Genomic DNA, 25,432 nt, shown 5'->3' on the forward strand with positions numbered 1-25,432 from the left:
CACATTTGCTCTAATGGTAGAGCACTTGAGGTTGAACTTGGACCCCTCCCACAGCCCCATGTGGATAACCGTGACACATCGAACCAATTTAAGTACCCTGGCCTGCGAGACTACACACACACATACACACATACTGCTGTTTTCTGGGTGTCTAAATGGAATGGCTCCAGGGGGCTCTATTGATTGCTTCCAATGGTGTGAAACCAGCCCACCCACCATTTCACCCCCCACCACCACCCCATCCCTTATAACAACCACCAACAACACACTCAGCCACCCCACTGGAGCCCACGACTCCCCCAATCCAGAGCTTTGGCTCCAGCCTCACCTCTCGCTGTGTTAAATAGCCTGATAATAATACTGCCACTATGTCAATGCAAATGGAGTGGGTGGTATGGGTCTGAGAGAAAGCAAGAGAGGAGAGAGAGAGAAAGGAGAATGGGGGAAAAAAAAGTCCTTTGGGTTTTCCCGGTAATCTGAACTGTAAAGTTTGGCGAACAGAAAGGGGAACATTGTGTTTTTTTTCCTCTCTCTCTTCTGGGGAATGCAGGAATGCTGTGAGAAGCATCTCCGCACAAAAGAGCCCCCGAAAAACAGAGCAGTGACAGCGACACTGTTTTACAGGTCAGCGCCCTGGCCTGCACTCCCTGCCTGTTTCAGTGCCAGGGAATGGAGGGAGGCAGAGAGAGATGGAGGGGTGAAAAAGAAAAAGGGAGATGGGAGCCAGAGGGGGAGAGAAGGAGTGAGCGAGAAAGTGCTGAATGCAGACTGATTAAGAGGACGAGAGAGGAATGTGAGAGATTATTAAATTAGATGAGATCCAGCGAGATAATGAATGCTTAATGACGCTTGATGGATGATGTGGAAGTGGAGAACAGGATGCTGAGATGGAAGATTTAAGAATTTAAATGGATTGAATGAGAAAGACAGACATAGATGCCCTCCATCCAACCATCTGCATGTCTGTCTAACGTCTACCTGTCCCTCTTTTTCTTTAATATGCACTCTTAGACCATACATCAGCTATATAGCAGTTTCTGCACGGTCTCAAAATAGGTGCACTTGCACGCGCGTGCGCACACAGCATGCTGACAAGTCTGTCACATGCACTCATGCATGCAGACACACTCACACAAACATACACACAAACACAGACTTGTTCATGCCATGCACACACACACACACACATGCTGAGCGAGCGGGTGAACTTCCGGGGCTGAGGCATGAGGCCCTCACCAAGCGCTCAAGCATTTGGGGGGAAAAGAGGCTTTTGTCATGCAGTGCTGGCACCATGCTTCAAGGTTCATTTCTTCGCATTAATGGCCTGCATAAATGGCCAGCCAGCCGAGAGCTGTGCTGAGGGCCGGGCATGCTAATTGTTTTCCTGTCTCGCGCAGATAGGGAGGGAACTGTCAATCATTGTTACCACATCAATTACAGGAGAGCCTCCAAACACACAAAGAGAGAGAGAAAGGTGAAGAGAGAAAAGTACTCAAAGTAGTCAAAGTTATATGAGGGAAACCTATCTATTAAGGGACATGAACCATGTGTCATGAAATTCACTCAACTGTTAAAGGCTGTAGGCCTATATAGTCTTACAGGGAAGCTACACCAGTCGCGTAACGCGCTGGGTAAAAATCATTTTCTCCATACCATACCATATTCTCTCTTTCGTGTGAAAATAGCCCAACAGCATGGCAAAATGAACAAACATGATGCTTTAATTGCAATCACTGTATGACACTACTTTGAGTTTGGACCAACCAGACGGATCAATTGTGAAAACGGCCTTAGTCTAAAAGAGAACTAGTTAGCAATAATGCAACCAGCAGTGAGCACTTTCTCTGCTGGTTAATTTATATAGTTTGGCAATACATTACCCAGATAGCAAGAGGCTGGGGGACCACTGTCGGCCCACTCGGGGAAGATCTGGCGGTCCGCTGGCGGGTTGCAGACAAATGGCCCAATATTTTGCCATTTGTTGAGTTATACTCCATACATCATTTTAATAACATTTCATGTATTTTCTTAATGTTCATAAAAAGTTAAATTTAAAGAGATGGTGGTCCAACGGTGGACCACTAGTGGCAATCCACCGGCGGCATACCACCAGCGGTCTGCTATCTGCCAATCTGATTTTGCTATCTGGGTAGGCAGCCTCTGGCCATAAGAACTGGGTGAGTGACCCAGACAACTCTAACAGGGAGGCTACACCGGGCACGTAATTGAAGCATTCCGTTCACGTTGCGTCTGCTGCAACAATTAGCTTCCACTATAATGAATGGAACTGGCTACATCAGACGTGATGGCTGCATGTACATTCAAAAAAATTAGACCAGTCTTCTAAAACCATTTTTACACAACACGAACAGAGCACTTCAGTTGCACATCCGATGTACTGTAGCCTCCCTGTTGAGCTACTAACAGCCTGGGTGGCAAAGGGAATAGCACATGTGTCCATTTGTCCATTTGACCATATGCCATCAACATGAATTTGAAGATGGTCAAAAATCGAGCCAACAGCAAACCATCCCCCTGAAAACAGTGGACATTTGCATAATGTTATACTTGCTTTAAGCTGAACAGGAAGATGTGAGCTGGACTCAGTGCTAGAGCAGCTGTGTGTGTGTGTGCGTGCGCGTATGTGTGTGAGAGCTGAGATTTCATCCCTCGCTCCCTCCCACAGGGCATTTAGGCAGGATGCTCACTGCGGTCAGGTTGAGACGCTCTGGAACATCCCACTGGCCTACTTGGCACAGTGGTGGCGCACTTCGTCTAAATACACTCCTGAACACGAATCAATTTTTAGCAGGGTGCGCTTTCATCAAGTGCTTCTCTTTCAAAGCCCAGAAAAGTGGAGTGCACAAGGAAAACAGAACCAGAGTAGCATGAACCGACAGCCAGAGATGTGTGATGAAGTGATGCTGAGACGTCTTTTGAAGGGAAAAAGCCTTAAAAGGCTGTTTGATTATGCTTCCTGTGAAGTGATTGGTAGAAAATCGACCTGGCAAACATCTACCTTTGACCTTAGATGTACCACACTACATTGTGATGAAAGGGTCAGACTTCACCGATGGATCCATCAAGACAGGCCTTCAAAGAGATAGCAGGGTAACATGTAATCTGAAAAAAGATGAGAGATTAATAATGTGTAATCTACAAAACCTGACAGCCTGCAGTAGTGTAGAGAGATTCATTTAAGGCTGTAGAACTATCCATATTCAAGAATAGAAAAGAAAGGTTACTGTTAAACTTGGCAGCTCGTAAAAACGCGGTGCAGGCCGGCACCTTGATGAAAACTTCCAGACAGACAGCCATATGAGATGCTCTGGTTTTCCGTGAGAATGTTCTCTGTGTCTCATAATAGACTTTGATGTATCTCTGCCTTTGATTCTGTTGTGACATGCAAAGTTATGTCATGGATGCTGTTTTGCGGTTTTGGGAGGTGGGTGGGCCCGAAATCACGCTGACTGGAATTCTTTCCCCCTAAGCTTTTTCATCGGAGCTAGACTTTCCTCGAGCTCTTTTATTCCTGGAAATGCTAATTTATTGTCTGCGGCGTGGATGGGAGCCTTTGATAGCGTGCCGTATTTGTGGAGCATGACATTCAATATCCTCGTGCACATGTATATACAAAGGCTCGGAACAGGACACTTTTTTTTGTATGTGCATGCGTTTCCCATGGAGGCCCTTCTCCATTGTAATGTCCATCTGGTGCAGATTACTCATCCGTACCATGTAAATGTATGATCCGGAACCAGTTTTGTTCCGTCAGAAAGAGTCAACCCCTCTGCACCCTGCACCACACATGGGTAGGCCTACACATTTGGCACATACATACACATGCACATCACAAGCCTATCCACTATACACACAAGAGTATACATAGTATAATCATTGTACCCACATAGTATAGTAGCACAAGCTCACATATACAGTCATGTCCAGAATTTCCCCTTGGGGATCAATAAAGTATCAATCTATCTATCTATCTATCTATCTATCTATCTATCTATCTATGTAGACACACACATGCACCCAAATACACCCTGCTCCAAACACATAAAATAATTTGTCCGCTGCACCACCACACACACACAAATGCACAATTGCACACACTCTTACAAACACTGATGGACACGCACACACACATCGTGGCTGTCCTTTCTCCCTGCCTCATCAGAGCTTGCATTTAAGGGTCAATGCCTTTGACTCGCGGCGGCGCATTTGCGGCCTGGCTGTTCCTTCGCGCTGCGTGCCACAGGAAATGCCTGGGGGCTGATGCAACGGCTCCTCTCCACTCTCCTCTCTCTCCGAGCTGCAGCTCCTGGAAGGGGACCCACAGCTGCGATAGCAGCAGGCTCCTGCCACACCACATGCGCTTTGCAGCAGACACCAGGATGGAAGGGAGAGAGGGATGGAGGGAAGAAAAGAGAGGGAGGGAGAGCCAGAGGGTGCACTGCAGAGGTCAGCCAGCCAGACTGAGCAAGGACCCAGCCAGCAAGTGGCAAAAACAACCTCTGGCCCTTCCTCCGGGTCCATATCTCTCTCTCTGTCTCTCTCTGAGGTCAGGTGAAAGGAATGGGAGTTCAGGATGCGGCCCTCTCGTCTGCCTCTCTTGTAGTCAGTCCCCCCTGCTTTCTGAACAGAGCCCCTCCCTCCGCCAGTGAGGCTGCCTCGCTGCAGGGGAGGGGGGTGATGATGCCAATCGTGCCCTCTGCAAGCGTGAGAGGCAGGGTGCAGTGGCGATTGTGTGGGAGCCTGGGGTGCACAGTCTGTATGTTAAGTTAACCAGGGCAGTTTCAAGGTCAGTTACTGTCGAGGTCACAGAGCTGTTTAGAAATGCCCTGAACAAAAATGTCCTTTATGATGGTCCTTATAGCTAAAGAGCAGATCATTTAATGTGAGGATGCCTCTCATTCACTGCAGTCTGCATAAGAAGAGGTGCAAGTCTCAGGCTTCACTGGCATCAGCCAAACAAAGCTGCATTCAGAAAGCTCTTTTCAGTAACATTGGATTCTATGGCACAGTCACTTCCAACAGCGGTTTTTGCGGCTGGGCTAAAGAGCCTGACAATATGTTAGCAGTGTGGAATAAAGACAGACCATAATGCTATGATATTTACATGCATAGCACATGAACCTTTTCCAAGCCAAGGCCACCAACAGCTTTTCCCGAGATATCTTTGGCAGGGCACACTCAGGAAGGTCGGACTGTAAAAGGAACACAGTGTACCCAAATACTGGGGTAAACGAGGAGACACAGAGGTTGAGGGGGGAAAAACGCACAGAAGGAATGTGCAAGTGTTTGCACGTTTGCATACGTGTTTATATTACTCTAAATGCTATTTAGAGAAGAATTAGCATACCTTTCAAACACGTTATGAAACTTAAACTGCGTGGGTTAGAATCGCACTCCCGTTATGTAGGTTAAGTGGTACCAGCATTTAAAAACAGTGATTTCTGTCGTCCTATTTCTTGTGTCCTGCCTCAGCTCTGGGTAATTCTGTTTCCCTGATGAGTAGTTTACGAAGACTAAACTCTTAAGACTGTTTATTTACCGTAACATGAAGCCAATCTCCCTGGGCTCCAATTAAACAAATAACGATACCGTAAACCAAACAAGCACCCCCGTATGTATAATATGAAACGGCCGAAATGGGGGGACAAATGGATGAACTGCACTATCTCATGGAATGAAGTGAGGGGGGGTCGTTTCCACGGCAGCGGCCCACCTGGGTGACCTCATGTTTTGGCACGGCCATCGTGAGTAGAAGCAGAAGCCTTGAATTAGCGAAGCGGCTGACCTCACCGTGAGATAGGGGCCGTGGAAAGACTGACTCGGCCGTAAACCCTGGGCCTTGCTCCCAGCCCTCCGGGAAGCGGCCAAGCCGGACAGTAAAACGCGCGACCTCTCGCCGGCCCCAAGAGCTGCTGCCGCGGTTGCTGTCGAGGAGCGTCTCCAGACGGCCGCATTAAAGACAGCTGACCAGTTTTTTGGGGGACGTTTCCGACAGTTGGGAGCTCAGTTTTTTCTCTCTCTCTTTTCTCTCTTCCATTTTTTATTGTTGTTTTCCTCTGCAGGTCACTTCCTTTACCCCTCTCTCCTTGTAAAAGTTTAACATATTTCCTTTTGCGATGACATCAGCCCCCTGGTCCCTCTGAGATGATGTCATCGCAGTGTTCTGCACGGGCTGCTTTCAGTTTGTTATGCAGTGAGGGGCCATGGGAGGCAGCCAGCTACCATATCACACACACACACACACACACACACATGTGGACACACACACACATACACACACACTCAATAACATTTCACCACTTCCTGTTTGCTTATCTAGTATCCACACATATGGGGGCTATCATCACTGGATTTCATTTCACAGAATTTCATGTCATAATTTGCTTGAAGCACATTTCTTGTGGGTTTTTTTTTTATCTCAATGCTGTCACTTTTTCCATGTACATTTTCTGTGCAAAGTTAGATTATTGCCTCTTTTTCCAAGTTTAGGTCCACCACAACTCACTCTCCCCTTCTCTCTCTCTCCTTCAGACGGAGGCCATGAAGAAGGTTCTCTCAGACCTGAACCTGAATATTGTGGAGATGACCGATGAGTCGGCCACCCTGGACGGGGGAGACGTCCTGTTCACAGGTAACTGACCAATCGGATGTCACTTTCCTCACCCCCCTAGTCGATCGCGTGCCACCGCCTGGCTCCTCTTAACCTCCTGCTGGACGTACTCCAGCGGTCACTCTAGTAGTCCTCAGCACTGGCCGTGGAGCCTGATAATGACCAGAATAAGCATATGATGAAAATCTCCCACTGTGCCTTTTAGAGAGCCTCATTGTCCTGGAGACATCCCATCATAAACATGATTAGCTAATCTGGGTAGCCATGGTAATTAGTTGTTTTTTTCCTCCCCCCTCCTTCCCTCTTCTTCCTGTACATTTTGTTACAGTTATGCTGTGAATTAAATGTGGGTCATTCACTGAATGCGTCTGGAAAAAAAGGAAGGAAAAAAGTGAAAGTACACCTAATTGAGTTTCTAGACGTTGGCTTGGCCTCCCCTCTTCACCCCTCCCCACCTCCTCCTCTTCCTCTCTCTTTCCCAGCGAAAATGACTTTCACATGGCAGTGCTAAAAACATTTCCTTTTGGCTTCTGCGCGGCCCGTGCTAAATGTCTCATCTGTGAAGGACCTCGGGCCCGCGCACCATCTCTCTCTGCTGCGCTCGCATCTCTGTCTCCAGCCTCCTCGCCCTCGTCTGAAGAGGGGGTCACCTGCTTCTGTCCTCTCACCTCGTTCCCTGGCTCTGTTTCACAGGTCGAGAGTTTTTCGTGGGGCTGTCGAAGAGAACGAACCAGAGAGGAGCTGAGATCCTTGCGGAACACACACACACACACACACACACACACACACACACACACACACACACACACACACACACACACACACACACACACACACACACACACACACACACACACACACACACACACACACACACACACACACACACACACACACACACACACACACACACACACACACACACACACACACACACACACACACACACACACACACACACACACACACACACACACACACACACACACACACACACACACACACACACACACACACACACACACACACACACACACACACACACACACACACACACACACACACACACACACACACACACACACACACACACACACACACACACACACACACACACACACACACACACACACACACACACACACACACACACACACACACACACACACACACACACACACACACACACACACACACACACACACACACACACACACACACACACACACACACACACACACACACACACACACACACACACACACACACACTCTGACCCAGCTGGTTGTTAACATGACGCATGAATGGATAAAGATCACCCAGCACAAGCCCATCTCTATACATCTTACTGTGACCAGTGTCATCTTAACCTCCCCCCCCCTTCCATCAGACTTTGAGTCCATCTGATACAGTATATGGCTGCTGAGTCATAGACTGGGCTGTGTGTGTGTGTGTGTGTCTCTGTCTGTGTGTGTGTGTGTCTGTCTGTCTGTCTGTCTGTCTGTATCTGTGTGCATGTCTGTCTGTGTGTGTGTGTGTGTGTGTGTGTTTGTCTGTCTGTCTGTCTCTATCTGTGTGTGTGTGTGTTTGTCTGTCTGTCTCTATCTCTGTGTGTGTGTGTGTGTGTGTGTGTGACCTGGGGCTGAGTCCACTTGGCTGCGCGCGGCCCGGTTCCCGTCTGTGTTTCATCTAAATTCCTCCGGGCCCAGCTCACTTGCTCACTGTTGCCGCTCACGCTCCATGGGCTCTGCTGTGAATGGCTCGCCCCTGGCAGACACATGCCTCTCCATTTCCCGGTTCCACTCGTCGGCTCACCTAACCCGTCAACCCCCTCTCCCTCTCCCTCTCCCTCTCCCTCTCTTTCACTCTTTCTCTTTCTCTTTCTCTTTCCTTTATCAAATTTAAGATGCTCTTACAGCATGTTCTGTTCAGCCCGGGGATTAAGTGCAGATGTGCAGAATGATGCGCAAAAAAAAAAGGAACATTTTCTGCTGCTTTTTTTGCGGATCCCTGACGGCACGAGAGTGAAAAGACAAGAGGGGAGAGAGCGCTGGCAGGGGTCGAAGGTCACAGGAGACGTCTCCGGCAGCTGTCTGGCCTCGTCCTGGCCCACGTGCACCGGGAACTCCGGCCGGCTCTAGACGAGGCTGACGATTGAGGAGTCCGTTGACTGACTGCCCATCGTGATAAGCCAAGGAAGACATTTGCGTGCTATCTCCACAGAATTATCATTACGACCCAGCCGCTCCATGCTGCTGCTGAGAACAGTTTGGTTTGGAGGTGGGGGGGGTGGGGGTGTGGTTACTGGATAGGGGGTATGGGGGGGCAGCCTTTGATTTGGAGGCAACAGGCCAATTTAAGGGCAGGACACATTTTTTTTTCTTTTTTTTTCTTTTCTAGAGGCAGATAATTTCACACATGGCTCAAAGCACGCCATCAGGAAATGCCTGCTTGCGCCTTGGAATGCTTTGATAAGCAGAATTACACAGGAAGCCGTGCTTTCATCCTTCATTTGGACACGGCTGTGGAAAGTCTAATGAGTAGATGTACAGGGACAGATATGACGAGCTAATGCTCTCTCCCTTGGAGAGCTGCCCTAGAGCAGTGGCCAGCTCTCAGGTTATGTTATTTAAAATATCCCTCAGATTCATGTGAGATGATGGTCTCTGTGGCCGGGAGGCCACAAGATGTCAGGCTTTGTTGAATCATACATCCTCCTCTGCAAACTTACTGTCTCTTTTCATTTGGCTTCTAGCATGTTCCTTGTATGTGGACCAGTATGCAGGAGATGGTAGTGTGGGGTGGGGTGGATATGGCTATGAGCCCTGTCTGATCCTGTGTGTGTGTGTGTGTGTGTGTGTGTGTGTGTGTGTGTGTGTGTGTGTGTTTTTGCAGGACTATGCCGTGTCCACTGTGCCAGTGACGGATGGATTGCACCTGAAGAGCTTCTGCAGCATGGCGGGACCAGGCCTCATCGCGATTGGTTCCAGCGAGCATGCTCAGAAAGCCCTGAAGGTACTTTATCTCATATTTCTCTATTGTTAGAAATATGAACGTACTGTTTGTGTATGTGCATGAATGGGAGTCTGTCTGTGTCTGTGTATCAGTGTGAGATAGATACACTGTGTCCTATGGGGTTGTCTATTGTATCTGAAACATTGCAACTTAAACTCTAGTTTTTGATGACTTTGTCTTCTCATCCCATGTCTGTGGAAGAGGCCTTATGAGTGACCTCATTTTTGGTCTGTGTGGCTGTTATGGATTCTTCGGCACTGACAAACTTCTTCAGTCACCCCAGAGCAAAATAGTACATCATCCACACAATCCTTAATGTTAGACAGCTACCTAAACAAAGCGCAGCACTACTGTGGAAAAACATGGTGTTCAGAGGGATATTAATGAATCAAGATGGTTTTGTTATAACGAGGCATTGAAGATGTCATTTCAGAACTGATTTTAGCCAAATAAACCCACAGCATGGTCTCATTTGAATGTTTATCATTCTAGTGTCTTCAGGCAGGATCAAGGCTGGAATGCAGGGATTTTTTGGGATTCGGAATGCTGTTGTTGCCTAAACAAGTATTCCAGAGGGCTCTCTGATTGGACATGTTGTCATGGAAACTTTGGATCATAAAGCTAAACTTGAAACAGTGTTTCACTAACATTGACGCAGGGAAATTTTTTCTCCCTCCCTGAATTTTTTTTTTTCTTTTCCTCTGGCTTCACTATTTTGGCTCCTTCCCAGATTCCCAACAGCTTTGCAGCGTTCCTATCCACGTCTCGGAGGTATTCGGCCCGCTTTAGCGCGGCAAGACAGAACACCACACTCACCTCGGTCCTAGCCAGCACATCAATCGGAATTAGGTGTGGTCGTCCTTTGCAAGTTTGCCCTCGCCTCAAATTGGACGCAAATGCATCCTTTTGAGACGCATTTTTATCCGATTTGTTTTCCTTTGCAGACGTCTGTGTGATTGCTTAGATAAACTTTCGACTCTAATTAGATCATTGTTCATGTATTAACATTACACCACTACTGTGGCCACCACACCCTGGGAATGTTTCTTGGAAAGGTTTCATCACATGATGGAGAGACCCTGGCTTTATCCCCCACCATGAATGTTCTCCCCGCGCCGGTGTGGGGAAAACAAACACACTGCCACTGACATATGGCCTCCATTCAAGCCAGAGCTCCTCCGAGATCAACACGTACGCACACACAGGGATTCGCCTGTCAGAACAGAGGAGTCAGACGCTGGATGCAGCCCCAGGTTGTGCCACGCTAAAGTACACAGGAGAACAGCGACGAGCGCCGGGATGTAGCACACACACACACACACACACACACACACACACACACACACATGTGTACACACACGCACACACACACACTCGTGCCGACTGACTCTCACCTCACCTCTGGAGAGGACGGGAACGACTCGGACACTCTAGCTCAACAGCTCCCTCTATTGGTCAAGTAGCTGCCAGCACAAATAAGCCATAGGCGGTGTTTTTTACAAAAACCTCACTGGCCTGTAAAACAGTGAAGCATCAGGTGACGAAACTGAGCAAGCACAAGTCACAAAGAGGTGTGAGCGCTCTCCACTTCGGCGGCACAGAATAACCCCACCATGAGGAAGCCAGGCACATTAGTGCCCGCTTGCCAGCCATTAGGGACAGTTACCAATGGGCAGTAGTAAAATAGCACAAGCCATCTCCACCCACACCAGCAAATTGCAGTTGACGTCAGGTTCTGCAGTGCAATTAACTGGGATTTTAAGAGACATTAGATTCGTTTTTAAACAGGATTTAATTTGGCTGGGGCGAAAAAATGTCCAATTTTCAAAATGACTTCACTTCGGGAGTGAGGTCTCGTGAATTAAGGCTTTAAGTAGAATAAGAGGCCCAGCTCTGATTACCACACTGGAACCAGAAGCTGGGAATTTTTATGAAACCCAAACAGGAATCCACAGGCTGTCTCTTGCTTCGAAGCGGAGTTACAAATTGTGAGTGGACTGAAGTCTCTGCTCTGAAACATCCAGGTCAAAGGTTGCAATTTATGGTGAATTTAAAAGAATGTTTTGCTTGCTTGACTCATGATGTAACTGCTCAAAATCTCAAAATTTGTGGTTGTTAGCGAATACTAAATCCGCTTGACCAATAACGGTCATTATAATGTTTAAATATTCCACAGAACAGTTAAATCAGTCTGTGTGCATTACAGACTTGTTTGCATCCTGTGTTGCTGAAAAGCATTCACATTTTGACATGTCTGAGACAAGATTGCATTACTTTGTGTGTAATCAGTCATTTCTCCATTCTAACCTTCCCTGGAAAGACTGCATGAAGTTGCAGTTCAGTGACTGCCGGGGAATATTAGCATTCACTTCTACTCTTGTTTGAAATTGGTCGACCACATCCGCTGTGCCTATTTCGAACCATTGTCCTGACAAAACAAATCCTCTTCCAGAAGGCTTCAAGCCAGACTGGGATTGTGTGCTTTTAGGCAGTCAAATAGCTTTTCTTTTGTTTTCTGAGTTCACAGACTTTTTTGGGGGGTAACTAGGAGGAGGAGTTTAAACATTTGGTCTTATGGCAAAGTATTGTTTGGGATCCTCTGATAGAGAAGAGGATTAACATGAGCTCTCATATTCTGTGGAAGTTGAAAGAATCAGAGCAAAACAGAGGTCCTGCTGAGTTCAAGAATAAGGCTATTAATGGACAGAATATTTACGTTTGTAATTTCGCAGAACAAAAATGAGTCATTTTGTCTTACATTTTTACAATGTGTAATCTTTTTCTGGGAAATATAACTTGACACATAAGTTATGTAGATAAGCAATGAAACAAAAATAGCTCTTGGCAGTGAATTCAGTTCCGTTTTGAGGCTGTGACAATGCCCAGAGCTCAGTGGTGTCCTTGGATGCCTTGCAGAGGTAATAAGCGTGTGTGTGTGTGCAATCTATAATTTGATCGTGTCGGAGGGAAGTTGTGTTGAACGGTGGTTAGCCTTCCTCAGCCACTCACACAAGTGACACCACACTAAATCACCAGGTCACTATCGGACACAGTTACGTGGCGCTACAGACACATGGCCACACTCACCGGACTGGCCCTGGCCTGGAGGAGCTTCTATCTATGGAGCCTCTCTGCAGCTGTAGCGGGGTGAACGCAGAGTGGACACACACACACCGTGTGAATTCCACTGGCCGCGCTCATAACAGCCAGACGGGCCTGAGCTGTGAAGTCATTCCAGACTTAGGCACACACTCAGCCGTGAGTCAGGCAGCTCTCAGCACCTTGGCAGAGGGAGAGTGTTGGTGGGCGATCCTCCCTACCACTCACAACGGACCGCAGTTCTCTCACTTTCTCTGCGGGCACTTCCCTGGCCACCCTCCATCCTCTACCCCTCTCTCTCCCTCCCTCCCTCCCTCCACACGCCTGTAGATTAGGACCCCTCACGTGAATGCTAATGAGCCATAGTAAGGAAGGCTTGTGTCAAGCAGCAATCAACATGTAATTTCAGGAAGCTATTACCGAGTAATAAGTCCCAAGATTCCCACAATTCCCATTGCTGTTAGTGCCCAGGAAAGTATTCTGTGTAGCAACTGTTTTGTTTGTGTTGCTCTTTTCGGAGAGGGTAGGTGTCCTGGGATTGGGGGGGTCTTTTTGCATCACATGAAAGAGCCATTGTCAAGAGTCCCACAGAGGCTGCGCTGAGAGAATTATTCAGAGGGCCCACTGCAAATACTTCAGCCATGCTCCAAAATACACTGTGTACTAATGACTGCAGCAGAATGGCATCTGCCATAATAAATAGTCCACATTTCCAGCAGAGGGGCTTTTGCTTTTAGTTGCCTGGAGAAATGGTCATTACAGTAGTTTCCAGTAAATATTTGTTTAGTGGTCTGAGATATTGGTGCATAGTTTCTCACCCGCTTTTTTTATGGGTATCCACATAAACTTTTTTTCCCCCCTAGGAATTAGGTCCAAGATGTGATTCAAATAAGCATTCCTCTGCTCCAATGTAATCGGCCATTCCCTGTGCAGGGCTGATTACCATATTGTGCCTGACGATGTATTTACAGGGAACAGGGAGAGAGTTTCACCACAAATTTAGTCACCAGCCTGCTGGCTGTCGGTCACGGCCAGTGAGCCGGCTTAACTCGCTGATACATTTACGACGCCTTGTGCCTGAGTCGTGTGCCAATGACACCAAACACACACACACACACACACTCAGACACACACACACTCAGACACTGTCCAAGATGATATGATATATCCCTCCTCAAAGATAAACTGTAGGGCTAGCTAGCTCTCGGCGGTCATGAGATTTTGAATGCAGTGGCCAAGTGATCGGATTGCTTGTGCATATTTGCTAGCCATGTGTGCAGCAGCAGGAGGAGGAGAAGAGGAAGCAGCTGTGGCCTGTTGGCTTGCAGGGGAGCTGGCTGTGTGGAGCAGAGCGGCTCTCTGACACGTGCCCCAGCATCACTGCAGCTCCACCAGGCTACAGCAGCAAGGGAGGAAGAGGAGGAGGCGGAGGATGAAGAGGAGATGTGGGCAGCCGTGGTGCAAATAGAGACTTTCCGGCATGTGTGACTTTGGAGGGAGATGGAGTGTGTGTTAGTGTGTGTGTGTGTGCGTGCGTGTGTTTGTGTGTGTGTGTGTGTGTGCGCGTGCGTGCGTGTATGTGTGCATGTGTGTGTGTGTAGAGGTGGCTGGGGGTATATGAGAGAGGTTGGCTGAGGGTCAGCATACCACTGCACTGGAAAAGGGGAAATCGAATCCGCCGACGGAAGATGGAAATGCGTTTTCGCCGTGGATGACCCCTTGAGACAAATCGATGTAGCCTACTGCTGCGTGGGGGTCTCATGACCGTGTGTCTTGGGGTGATCGTTGGCCAGCTGCGTGGCGAGTCAGAATGACCTTTGACCTGGGCAGATGACACAATGCAAAGTCATGGGATCCATTGAGTTTGGTCAGTGGGTCTGAAGGTAGGCAGGCCTGATGTTATTTTGGATACACAGTGGAGTGTGGCATAAAGATATGCTGTCTCGCATTGCAAAAATGATCCTCCATCACTCATAGTCTATCTCTTTCCTCCTCTCTCACTCCCACCCTCTCTCTCAGTCTCAGTCTGTTTCTCCCTCCCTCCCTCTCTCTGTCCTTCCCTCGCTCTCTATCTCCGTCTCTCTTTTTATCTCAATCTGTCTCCATTACATAATTTTGATAGACTTCCTTATCAGTTTCATGACAAATGGATTTAGTCAAATGTGCTGTTTTGTTATCTGGGAGGCCCATCAGGATTCCGTGTCCGTTTGAGGAACGTTCCGGCCCGTTAATCTGCTCCGTCTCGCACAGTCCCTCGGGAACGGCTGTCGGGGGTGGGGAGGTGTGGGGGCGCCCTCAGTCACGCACACAGGGGGCTGATTTCAGTCAAGGCAGCCTAAATCACGCAACCAACCGTGCACGACTTACAACACACACACACATATACACACACACACATCAGGTGCTTACTGCTGCTCTCTCGCCATCACTTATTAGTCTACAGATGTACCTCTACACACAGTGCACATACACAGACACACACAAACAGAAACCCTTACACACACTCAGCTTATGCTGCCTAATCTCCTTGTCTTTCTCCTCTCACTTCTCTCTCTCTTTCTCCTCTCACTTATCTCTCTCTCTCTCTCCTCTCACTTCTCTCTCTCACCCTGTCTGTCTCTGCAGTGTCTGTATCTCTTAGGAATGTGTGAAAGGCAACCAAACAAGAGGTCCCTTTGTGCCTATAAACTAGAGAGAGAACAGAGACTGGGAGGCATGGTAACAGCCAGGCAGACTCAGTGATTTACATCATCCATGCTGATTTTTAATAGACACACACACACACACACACACACATTGAATCAGTCTCCAGAAGTGACATTTCCCACACGCTCTAAAGTATCCGTTAACCTCGGAGAATGCAGTCCCATAGCGCTCCCGTAAACAGCCTCTCTCAGACACCTGTCCCACACACTGCTCTATCAAAGGTGCCGCTGGCCACTCCAGAGCTCACGCCATATGGACCTGGAAAGCCATGTCACGCTCCACTTCTGAAAATACTTTTTCACCCCCCCCCCCCCCCGCCCCCACGCTTTGCTCCTGAGCTCTCTCCAAAGTATCCACAGATGTTCAGGTCATAAACATTGGAGACACCTGCCCTGCATTCTGGTCATAACATCCCCAGTGTGCTGACTTCCCCTTGGCAGCTCACTTGTGGTCCCAGGCCCCATCAAGCACCCCCCACACACACACACACACACACACACCCAGCCGCCTTCTCCTCGCCATCTTCGAGCCGTCCAATTACATAAATAAAATGACTTCTGCTGCGGAAGAATGTCTGTCTGCCGCTGTGTTTCCCATTATGCGGCGGAGCAGGGGTTGAGATGGGTTGACTGTGGCGAGAGGCACGGCCTCGTTGATCCCACAGATGCCCTGTCAGAGTGAGACGTCCAGCGTCCCAGTGGTCATACCGCTGGCACGCTGTGTGTGTGTGTGTGTGTGTGTGTGTGTGACTGGCACAGAGGTGATAAAGCAGTAGCAAGGTTGTTGAACAAATACATGTGGTTTTGAGTGTGTGTGTGTGTGTGTGTGTGTGTGTGACTGGCACAGAGGTGATAAAGCAGTAGCAACATGAGGTTTTTGAACAAATACATGTGGTTTTGAGTGTGTGTATGTGTGTGTGTGGGTGTGGGTGTACACACAGGTACTGCAGCTCTTGCATTTGTTCAGCATTTTGTAAAACTGTCCTGTTTAGATCAGTTAGGTTTCACCTACAGTATGTATTCTCCTGTATATGTGTGTGTGTGTGTGTAGATCATGCAGCAGATGAGTGACCATCGCTATGATAAGCTGACAGTGCCTGATGACATTGCTGCAAACTGCATCTACATGAACCTGCCCAGCAAGGGACATGTTCTTCTGCACTGCACCCCGGAAGAGTTCCCCGAGAGTGTTAAGGTGAGACACACACACACACACACACACACACACACACACACACACACACACACACACACACACAGGGTTCAAAAGAGTTTCTCTTTCTTTATTTCTTGCCTTCTAAGTGAAACCCTCCTCTCCCACGTTGCTTATTTCGCCAGTCTGAAGCCCTTAAGGCCAATTCAGACAAAACAACACACAAAGATGAGCTGCCAATTCCTTGGAACCAACAAATCATTCTAAAACCAGGGCATTCAGACCCCTGGGACAGCTTGCAACACCATCAGTTTTTCCAAAACAATGCCTTTGTTACACATAGTTGTAGTCGGATATGAACCATCTATTTAGCCAGCAATGTGTGTGAGTTGTCCTTCAGTCTTCAAGGCCCTGTGCATCTGGCCTTTTGATTCCCTAGGGAAAGTCTTGAGAAGTGTGGCTGCTTAATTGTATGTTCTTGTGCTTTGTCCACTGCAGTTGTGGCTCTGGGTCGGATGCTACTGTGTGATTTAAGTGTTATTTTGTATCGTTATTATGGAGTGTCATAAATTAGATGAGATCCTGTTTCTCCCATCAGGCAAAAGAGACACTCGGCTTTCGGTGCCAGAGGCCACAGCCAAACCAAACTGAGGTTTTTATTTCTGGAGCCAAACATGAAATAACTCCGATGGGATCAGGTGGTCTGTCAGACTCACTATGTAGGACAGTCCTAATGAGCCGTGACATATTCAGCAAATCGATAAATCAAAATCGTGTCAAAGCCGATTTTAACTTATGACCCCAGGCACTTGTTTCTATGACACACTGTCATTGTGCAGTAGGGCTGCGGTGTTGCTCCCAGAAAGCAACAGCTTCGTGTCAAATCAAATGCCATTCGTTTCTCATCGCATACCTCTCCCTTCCCTTTTTCCCTTTTCGGAGAAAATCGCAAATTTTTTTTGTTGAAGTCTCTCTGCGGTCTCACTGGAAGCCCTTGAGGTATGTTAGAAATGTCCTGCAGCCCACAGGTAGTGGTCTTAAAAACCTCCGGGGGTCGGCAGGGCCTGGTGATGTTCCCACCGAGACGGGCAGATTTACTGGATCCATTTAAAAAGGTCTTAGCCGGGGCCTGGGTTCTGTCTCCTGGTTTTAATATGAAATGTTCTCTCCCCCCCCTCCAAAAAAAAAAAAAAAAGAAACCACACTGCTAGTTTTAGCCCAAAAGGCCAATTATATAACTTCTCCTCTTCTGTAGGACAATGGGGGAAAGTGCATCAGGGAGAATGGTGGGGGTTGGGTGGGGGTGGGGGTCATTGGGTTTGTTGAACTAGAGGTAGGGGATGGGGGGGATTCTTCTGTGTCTGCAGGGGTGCCAGTTACTGGGCCTCGTGGTCGCTGTTAAATAAGATCAGCACACAAAAGGGCCTGGTGATATACAGCAGCCTCTACCTACCCACGTATAAATTTCAAGTGCCGTGATGAGAACCCAGCTGGAAGGCCCAGGCCGCCGTAAAAAAGAATGGCGCTTTTGAGAGAAGCTCCATAAAGGAAACTGATTTAGAGATCTTATGTTTGACTCTGGCAAAAATACGACATCTCATCTAACCACCCCCCCTCTCTCTCGCCCACATCTCATAGCCAAAGTGGTCTAACCTAGAGGTTCAATTAGTGTCGGAGCACACAGGGGGAGAAACTGGTCAGGGCTGTGAACGGAGTCTGTCGCTGGCTTTTGGGGCTATGCAGGTTTGTCACCGAGAGAGAGAGAGAGAGAGAGAGGGAGAGAGACTGCAAGTATTCCTTCTTGGAACGATTCTAGGAAAACATTGGTTGCCTCCTGGAGAACTTCCACAAAATGACACATTGCTTTATGAGAGTTTTTTGAGATGTTGTAATATTTCTCTCACCATTCGTGCTCCTTTCGAGCCTGAGACTGGGAACGGTACTTAAATGTGTGTGTGCGTGCGTGTGTGTGTTCACACATTTGCCCCCCTCCAGTCCGTTCACATGGCCATAACCTCACCCACCTTTATATAACTGAGAAGTCTGAAGAATACCACATAATTAAGGAGCTGCCAGTTAAATAATCCTGTTGTAAACACACCTCTGCTCAGTTATTAGTTATTGTCCTGTGTCACATTGTCATATTTGTCATTTTTCTAGCAGTTTTTGTGTGGTATTCCACATGTGACTACATGATGAGCATAATAGATAAACATGTCCAATTCAATATATAATATATGTAATACATATCTTATATAGGGGTAGGACTTCAACATTGTGGATTGTGGATGGGAACTTGGTTTCATCTTGGTTTTTATGCTGTCTGTGTCTGCTGCCTTGCAGGTGTTTGAGAAGCTCAAGGACCACATGCTCATCCCTGTCTCCAACATGGAGAAAGCCAAAGTGGATGGTGCACTGACCTGCTGTTCCGTGCTCATCAACAAGAAGACCGATGTCTAAGGACCTTGCCCACGGAGTGGTGTGTGTGTGTGTGTGTTTGGGGGGCTCAGGTTGCCACCACTGCCATGTAGATGTCCTCCGAGTCCCCACCCGTCACCCCAGCCCTCTGTGTGCAGACCTGAGCTACTGGTCAATTTTACAATCCTCCAAGGCAACCACTGCAATATTGGCTGGTGTTGTGAAATGTCCTGATTTTTATATTTATTTTTTTTTGTTGTTGATGTTGTAATTCATGACATTTTGAATGCAACTGAACAATGTGACAGTCTGATCAATTTAATGCATAATCATGAAGATAAATATGTGAAAAAGTGAAACTTAAAATGTTTAATATAATCAGCAAGTTACCAACACCTATATTTTTAATTATTTATTTTGAATAAGTCATTACACAATCGGAAATTACATTAAGAAATCATTTTTGTCAAGAGGGAAGGGATGTGTGTGTGTGGGGGGTGATAAATGGAAATATTTTTAGTTTTTTGTCTTTGTCTACTGTCCAGGCCTGAGGTGTTTTGTGTGGATTTTATGTGATTTGTTGCCTGACAGCTGTGATAGTGGTGCTATGGCCTCTTCTGTGTGATAGTGGAAGAAGCTTAACTCTTTTCTCTCTAAACTGTGATTTATTCTAGCTTAGTTTTGCAGGTATCCTAACAAATGTATGGCTACTATTGTACGGTAGACGTAATGTTTGTAGATGGAATTTTAGAGTTGACCGTGTCAATCTAGTCAGATTCAGAGCTGCATAGATATGGCTCTGGTCAGATCGAACACACAGTTTGGACGAAACACATGAAGTATGACCGACCGTGGAGATTTTTGTGATTTGCCGAACCAAACAGCATGGTTCTAATAGTATTGTGTCTGTTGTGCAGTTGGAGATATTTTTGTAGAATTGGCGCAATGACCGTTGCTTCTAAATCAGTCTACAGATACAACAAAATGGATCATCCTGATCGGTTTAATCATTTCACTTTCAAGTCCAGCCTTTTCCTTGCCTCGTGCCCTTCGACCAGGATTAACTTTGAGTAAAAAGCTTTGCCAGACAGTCTGACCCACCAGTTGGCCAGCACATGGACATGAAACCTGAGTCTCCTCTTAGTCACTCTATTATCCTCCTGCTATCTATGACCAAGCAGTCTGGAACCACTCTGATTTTCGCTAGGTCTTTATTTGGAGGGCCTATGCAGGCGATGCAGCATCAGTGTGTCATGTAATAAGAGCCCCGAGCAACTGACCTGATGAAATGAGACCCCTGTGTTGTGTGCATCGTAACACTAGAGTAGATTTTTCCTGGAAAAAAAACCTACTAATATCCTATTTGTCGCTGCCCAGAGTTGCTCAGTTGTACAGCCTGTGCTGAGGATGAACCTACTGGGAAGGGGCTGTAAGGGGCTCTTACTCAACAGTGTTAACAGCACCCCGTTTGTCCTTAAATGTCCTATTCACTCTTTCATGAGGAGAGGCTCAGTGAAGGGGCCTGACTGGCCGTCAGCTGAGCAGGGTGTCCCAAGGGTCTTCATCACTGTCATTAGAAATTACTTACAGGTCGACACATGTCCACAGTCCTTTTCTCCAGAGGACCTCCTCAGCAGATGGGCCAGTGTGACAGTGCATGAATAAAAAATGAGCAACTCTGTTTTATTATATTCTTAAAAAAACATCATTCATCTATGATATTGTGTTGTGACAGAAGGCCTATGGGCATCAGAAAGAGTAATTGCCGTTGATCAAAGTAGTGTGTGTGTGTGAAAGCAGTAGTGTTTCCTGGACCACTGTGGTGTCTCAATCTCTGCTGCTCCATGGCCATTCCAGGACAAAGCAATTGTGATGAAACACGGAAGGAATTCTTTTTGGATGAACAGCTTGTTAGTCAATACACATAGTCTCTCACTCTCTCTCACTTTCCCTCTCTGTCTGTCTCTCTATCTCTATCTATCTCTGCCCCCCTTTTACTATCTCTCCTCTGGTTCTGGGGTAATTTATGACAGTGATATCATACAGTCTGGCAAAGATACTCGATGACCAGCCATTAAAGAGCGTAATTTGTGACACAAGCAGTATATTTTACTGGAGGCTCTTGGCAGGTCGAGTGATGATCCCATAGTTGCCATGCATCCAGCAGCGAACTCATGCACTGCACACTGAAAGCTGGACTGTGGTTTGACTACTGCAAGCTTTTAACCGTAATCCACCCTCCTGGTTTGTCTACTACGGCATCTCAGTGCTGGCTTACACACAAAAGTGAGGTCTAGTCCTCTTTATGCGAGTAACATAAACAGACAGACAGAGATAAATAGAATTGTTAGCATTATTTTGAACACTGTTTTATTTTAGCACTACTCTTGCTCAGACTATGACCTAGAAAAACTGAAACCAAGCCTGGAATGACAGCACCTTAATTTCTTTTGGAAAATAAAAGTTCAAATGTGCTTCAGTAAGATCATATGAGCGCTCTGTTGTAGTTCTTGAAAGTCATGTTGGGTTTGTTCTCAGGTTTCTTAAGTTAGATTAAGTTTGTTTGCAAATTATATCAGAAAATATCAGCATTAACTCCTAATCTTGAACTCAAATATGTTGTCATTAAATTTGGTTAATAAAGTTTGTTCTAACATCATGTTTTTGTGTTATGTATTCTATATTTTACATCTGTATAAGGAAGTACGTCTATATGCAACATTAACATCTAGGTGCCAAATGGACATTTTACAATCGATAGGCCCTGCAACATAAATTTACTTGGCGTAGGCAATGCATTGTGGGTTGTCGCCACCTTGTGGCGATACAATGTTTTGCATTAAGGTTATGTCAAATAAAGTACGCCTATTATACTTAGCATTTATTTCAACCAAATTTAGATTGGAAATAAAATGTCAGGTCAAGTTAAATCAGTGCGTTTTTTACTGTACAGTTATTTTACTCTATATTTAGGCAACTTGTTTTGACTTTTTACACGTCCCTGTGCGTGACCTCCTGACGCAATGACGCAGAAAACGCTACCAGTTCAAAATGGAGTAGTAGTGGGAAATTGCATGTAGGAGATCAATCAGAGCTTCATTTTATAACAGTTCAGTGTGTACATTTGGCTGTAGAAAATCAAAATGACAGAAAAGAAGAAGTCGGACTCTCTTAATTTTTTTATGGGTTATGATGACCTAAGCGACAGCAGTGACAGTAGCGATGATGAGGGCCCGAAATCATCCAAGACCAAAGATGGGGCCAGTGCGTCTCGTAGCGATGGATCCCAGCAAGGAACCAAACGAGCCGCTGGTGGTACGCCTTTGCCCAAACCCGACGATCTCTTCAGATCTGTTTCAAAGCCTACTTTCCTCTACAATCCATTGAATAAACAAATCGATTGGGAAAGCCGCATCGTCAAAGCGCCGGAGGAGGTAAATACAACGCTAGTAGCAGCTACATGAACTAGCTAGCAGCTACAGTGCTTGCTTTCTAGTCAACAAGTAACAAGTTGGGTAAGAATGTTTATGTCGGTGATTTTTGTTTTACTGACGCCAATCACTAATAGATATGTGCTGCGTCTAATGTAAAATTATAGTGTGGGATGGAAGCTAATGTATACTGTCTATGGTTGGTTGCAGCACGTTTAGGCATAGATCAAAGCTAGCAGCAGGATGCACCCATTCACAATGGTCATTAACGCCAACTTACCACAAGACAGACCAAAACTTATGGGGCTGGGCTTAACTTGTTCTTGATTATGTCTTAGCCCCCCAAGGAGTTCAAAGTATGGAAAACCAATGCGGTGCCACCACCAGAGAGCTATGCCACAGAGGAGAAGAAAAAGGGCCCACCGCCAGGCATGGACATGGCTATTAAGTGGTCCAATGTTTATGAGGACAACGGAGACGATGCTCCGCAGGCCGCCATGGGAAAAGCGCGCTTCCTACCTGAAGATGAACAGCTACCCGACCCCGAGTCAGGTCAGTCCAAATGGCCTCTATGTGTGATGATATGATCTCATATACCGTAAAGTTGTACTGTGAGAGCTTCACTGCTGGCTGATACAGCGATTCTGAAATACTATATTGCAAAAAACGTAATCCATGATGCATTACATTTACATTTGTTAATTTGGCGACGCGTTTATCCAAAGCGACTTACAGTAATAGTATTACATTAAGCAATTAATATTTAGGTATTTTAACATTTAAGCTACAGAGACAGTTACAGCAATATAATACAGCAATATAATAATATTATGCATTTTAACAGAACTACTCTACAGCAATAGAATAACATTTAAGTTACAGTATAGAGGAGTCTATAGGTAGGAATTAACACTGCATCAATATGCGTCAATACTTGTACTTGAGGATAGGAGTGGCTACATATTATGTACTAGTCAAAGTATAAATCATGATGATGCATCAATATCTGTAAATGAAGGAAAAAAGGCAAACATCTGGAATTATTTATTCACTGCATTTCACAACTGATTGGAAACCATGTACAAAGTGCATGGAGCTGTTAGATTAGTGCATCTTAAAAATCTAAGAATAATTCAACAGTGTGTAGCGAAATACTCTCATTCATTTGATAAGCGCCACCACAAGGATACATGAAGTAGTGACTCTGGTAAGACAAATTGGCAGATGAGTCAAGATAGATGATGAATTGTCAGACTATATTATCATCAAAATATTGATACTTGGTACCAGTGTATCCACAAGGCATCACAAAAATAAGTTTTGTGATATTTTGCCATATTGCTGTAATGATATTCTGTCCCACCCCTACTGTATTTGATCCTCATGGCATGTGTATCAATTGGCTGTTGTTAGATAAGCACACACAATTGCCAATATGCCAGTGTCTTGTTACTCTGTGGTAGTTTGTTATGTGAAAGAAACAAGAGATGCCAGCTTGTTTTGTTTGTTTAAACATTGAAGCTGGTGAAATGAAAGATTTTGGTAGTATAGCATCATGGTCTTCAAGATCTGAACAGATGTGTATGGTAGACCGTCTAATTATAAGTCTCCATGGGGATTTCCTGGACCTTGCCATTTGCAGCTTCAAATATATGGGGCGTTCCTGTTGGTTAATTGAGGGAAATTGTAAAAAAGGGGAAAACCTGGATGAGGATGCTAAACTTTTCTTCCCCTCCCTTCCTTTGACCTATGTTGCAGATGACGACGATGCCGACGACTCCAAGTCTTCAAAGAAGCGCAGGGTGGAGACCTTCCAGCAGAAAGAGAAGAGAAAGAGAGATATGGGCCAAGCTACCTCCGATAAGACCTTTGTGGAGGAGGAGAAGAGGATCCTGAGGCAGGCCCGGGATTGAGTCCTCCGTGCCGGCCAGAGTGCCTGGGGAAAGGCCCTCTCCCTGGGAGTCGTGCAGACGGAGAAGGAGGAAGCTACTGGAGGACCGCACTCATCCTGGAACATCGCCACAGCTACAGGAAACCAGACTTCTTTATTGCTCAACTGCTATAGTAGAACAAAAATGAGAGCTTCTGAATGTCCCAGTGCAAATAGACACTGGGCAGTGTTCTAGGCCAACCACTGCAGCCATATCGGTGTGGGTTGCAACTCGGTCATCTTGAGTTGCCGAAATAGATGAAACTGGTTGCCTGGTTTGGGGAGTTTGATAGCTTGTAGACAGTGAGGTGTTTATGGACGAGGTATACTGTTTCTCCCTGAGTGTTGACTCCTCTTGTCTTGTCTCACATCCTTCCTAGTCAGCTTACTCCAGTCCAGTTCTCTTTAACTTCCCTCCAGAGTAACGTGAATGACTTTGTGGTTGTATATGCTGCTGTGGACTGTTTTTAAATAGATGTTAATATAAAATCTAGACCTAGGTGGATTTTTATGTTTCATTTTACAGATAAATGCATATCCAAACATTCACGTGGTAATTGTACAGTTTCACAGATAACACAATGATATGTTTTTCTTTTTATATATATTTGGATGTTGAATATGCAATTTCCTAAATTAATTTCATGCCTCATGAGAGCCAAACGACTTTATTCAGTCCTCAATACTTATTGGAATTCCATGGCAAGAGGGGTAAACATGAAGATGTTTTTTGTGTTCATAATGTCTGGTCAGGTTTCTTCTTGGACATGGGTTCATATTGGGGGTAGCAGTGGGAAAAAGTATTTTGCTTTAAGAGGTTTAACCAGCAAGGCATTACTTTGATTCAAAAGCGCAATCTTGTCATACTTTTTTACCACAGGGTGGCGCTGTGTAACTATGTTAGTGTTCAGTATGTTGACACGAACCATACTGTCAAAAAGAACAACAAACATATTTCAGTGTATACAATTTTGAAAAGAAAATGTGAAGAGACACAAAGCAAAAGAAAATTAAATCCTCAATGCAATAAATGGTGTATTTTAAACAGTA

General features: G+C 46.1%; 2 protein-coding genes across 2 annotated transcripts in view; both read left to right on the forward strand.

The window, feature by feature from the left end:
• ddah1 (dimethylarginine dimethylaminohydrolase 1) overlaps nt 1-21,680 on the forward strand; it is a 59,972-nt gene extending 38,292 nt beyond the window's left edge. Inside the window, exons 2-6 of the mRNA XM_048252216.1 lie at nt 6,553-6,652; nt 7,325-7,388; nt 9,514-9,646; nt 16,502-16,645; nt 18,947-21,680. Coding sequence (XP_048108173.1) covers nt 6,553-6,652; nt 7,325-7,388; nt 9,514-9,646; nt 16,502-16,645; nt 18,947-19,063 — 558 coding nt within the window. The 3' untranslated portion in view covers nt 19,064-21,680. The remainder of the gene's footprint in view (nt 1-6,552; nt 6,653-7,324; nt 7,389-9,513; nt 9,647-16,501; nt 16,646-18,946) is intronic.
• Nucleotides 21,681-22,042: 362 nt separating this feature from the next.
• On the forward strand, nt 22,043-25,432 carry c9h1orf52 (chromosome 9 C1orf52 homolog). Its single transcript, XM_048252641.1, has 3 exons — nt 22,043-22,455; nt 22,791-23,004; nt 24,211-25,432. Exons 1-3 carry the CDS (start codon nt 22,165-22,167, stop codon nt 24,363-24,365), a joined length of 660 nt encoding a protein of 219 aa, XP_048108598.1. The 5' UTR covers nt 22,043-22,164; the 3' UTR covers nt 24,366-25,432.

This window comes from Alosa alosa, chromosome 9 (genome assembly GCF_017589495.1).
Source record: "Alosa alosa isolate M-15738 ecotype Scorff River chromosome 9, AALO_Geno_1.1, whole genome shotgun sequence".
In the NCBI taxonomy this organism is placed as follows: domain Eukaryota; kingdom Metazoa; phylum Chordata; class Actinopteri; order Clupeiformes; family Clupeidae; genus Alosa; species Alosa alosa.

What these genes read in the sequence shown, in the direction of transcription:
- c9h1orf52 (XM_048252641.1), top strand. Translation starts at nt 22,165, where the DNA reads ATGACAGAAAAGAAGAAGTCGGACTCTCTTAATTTTTTTATGGGTTAT. An exon ending in TCGTCAAAGCGCCGGAGGAG is followed by an intron (nt 22,456 to 22,790) that starts GTAAATACAACG and finishes ATTATGTCTTAG; the next exon opens with CCCCCCAAGGAGTTCAAAGT. An exon ending in GCTACCCGACCCCGAGTCAG is followed by an intron (nt 23,005 to 24,210) that starts GTCAGTCCAAAT and finishes CCTATGTTGCAG; the next exon opens with ATGACGACGATGCCGACGAC.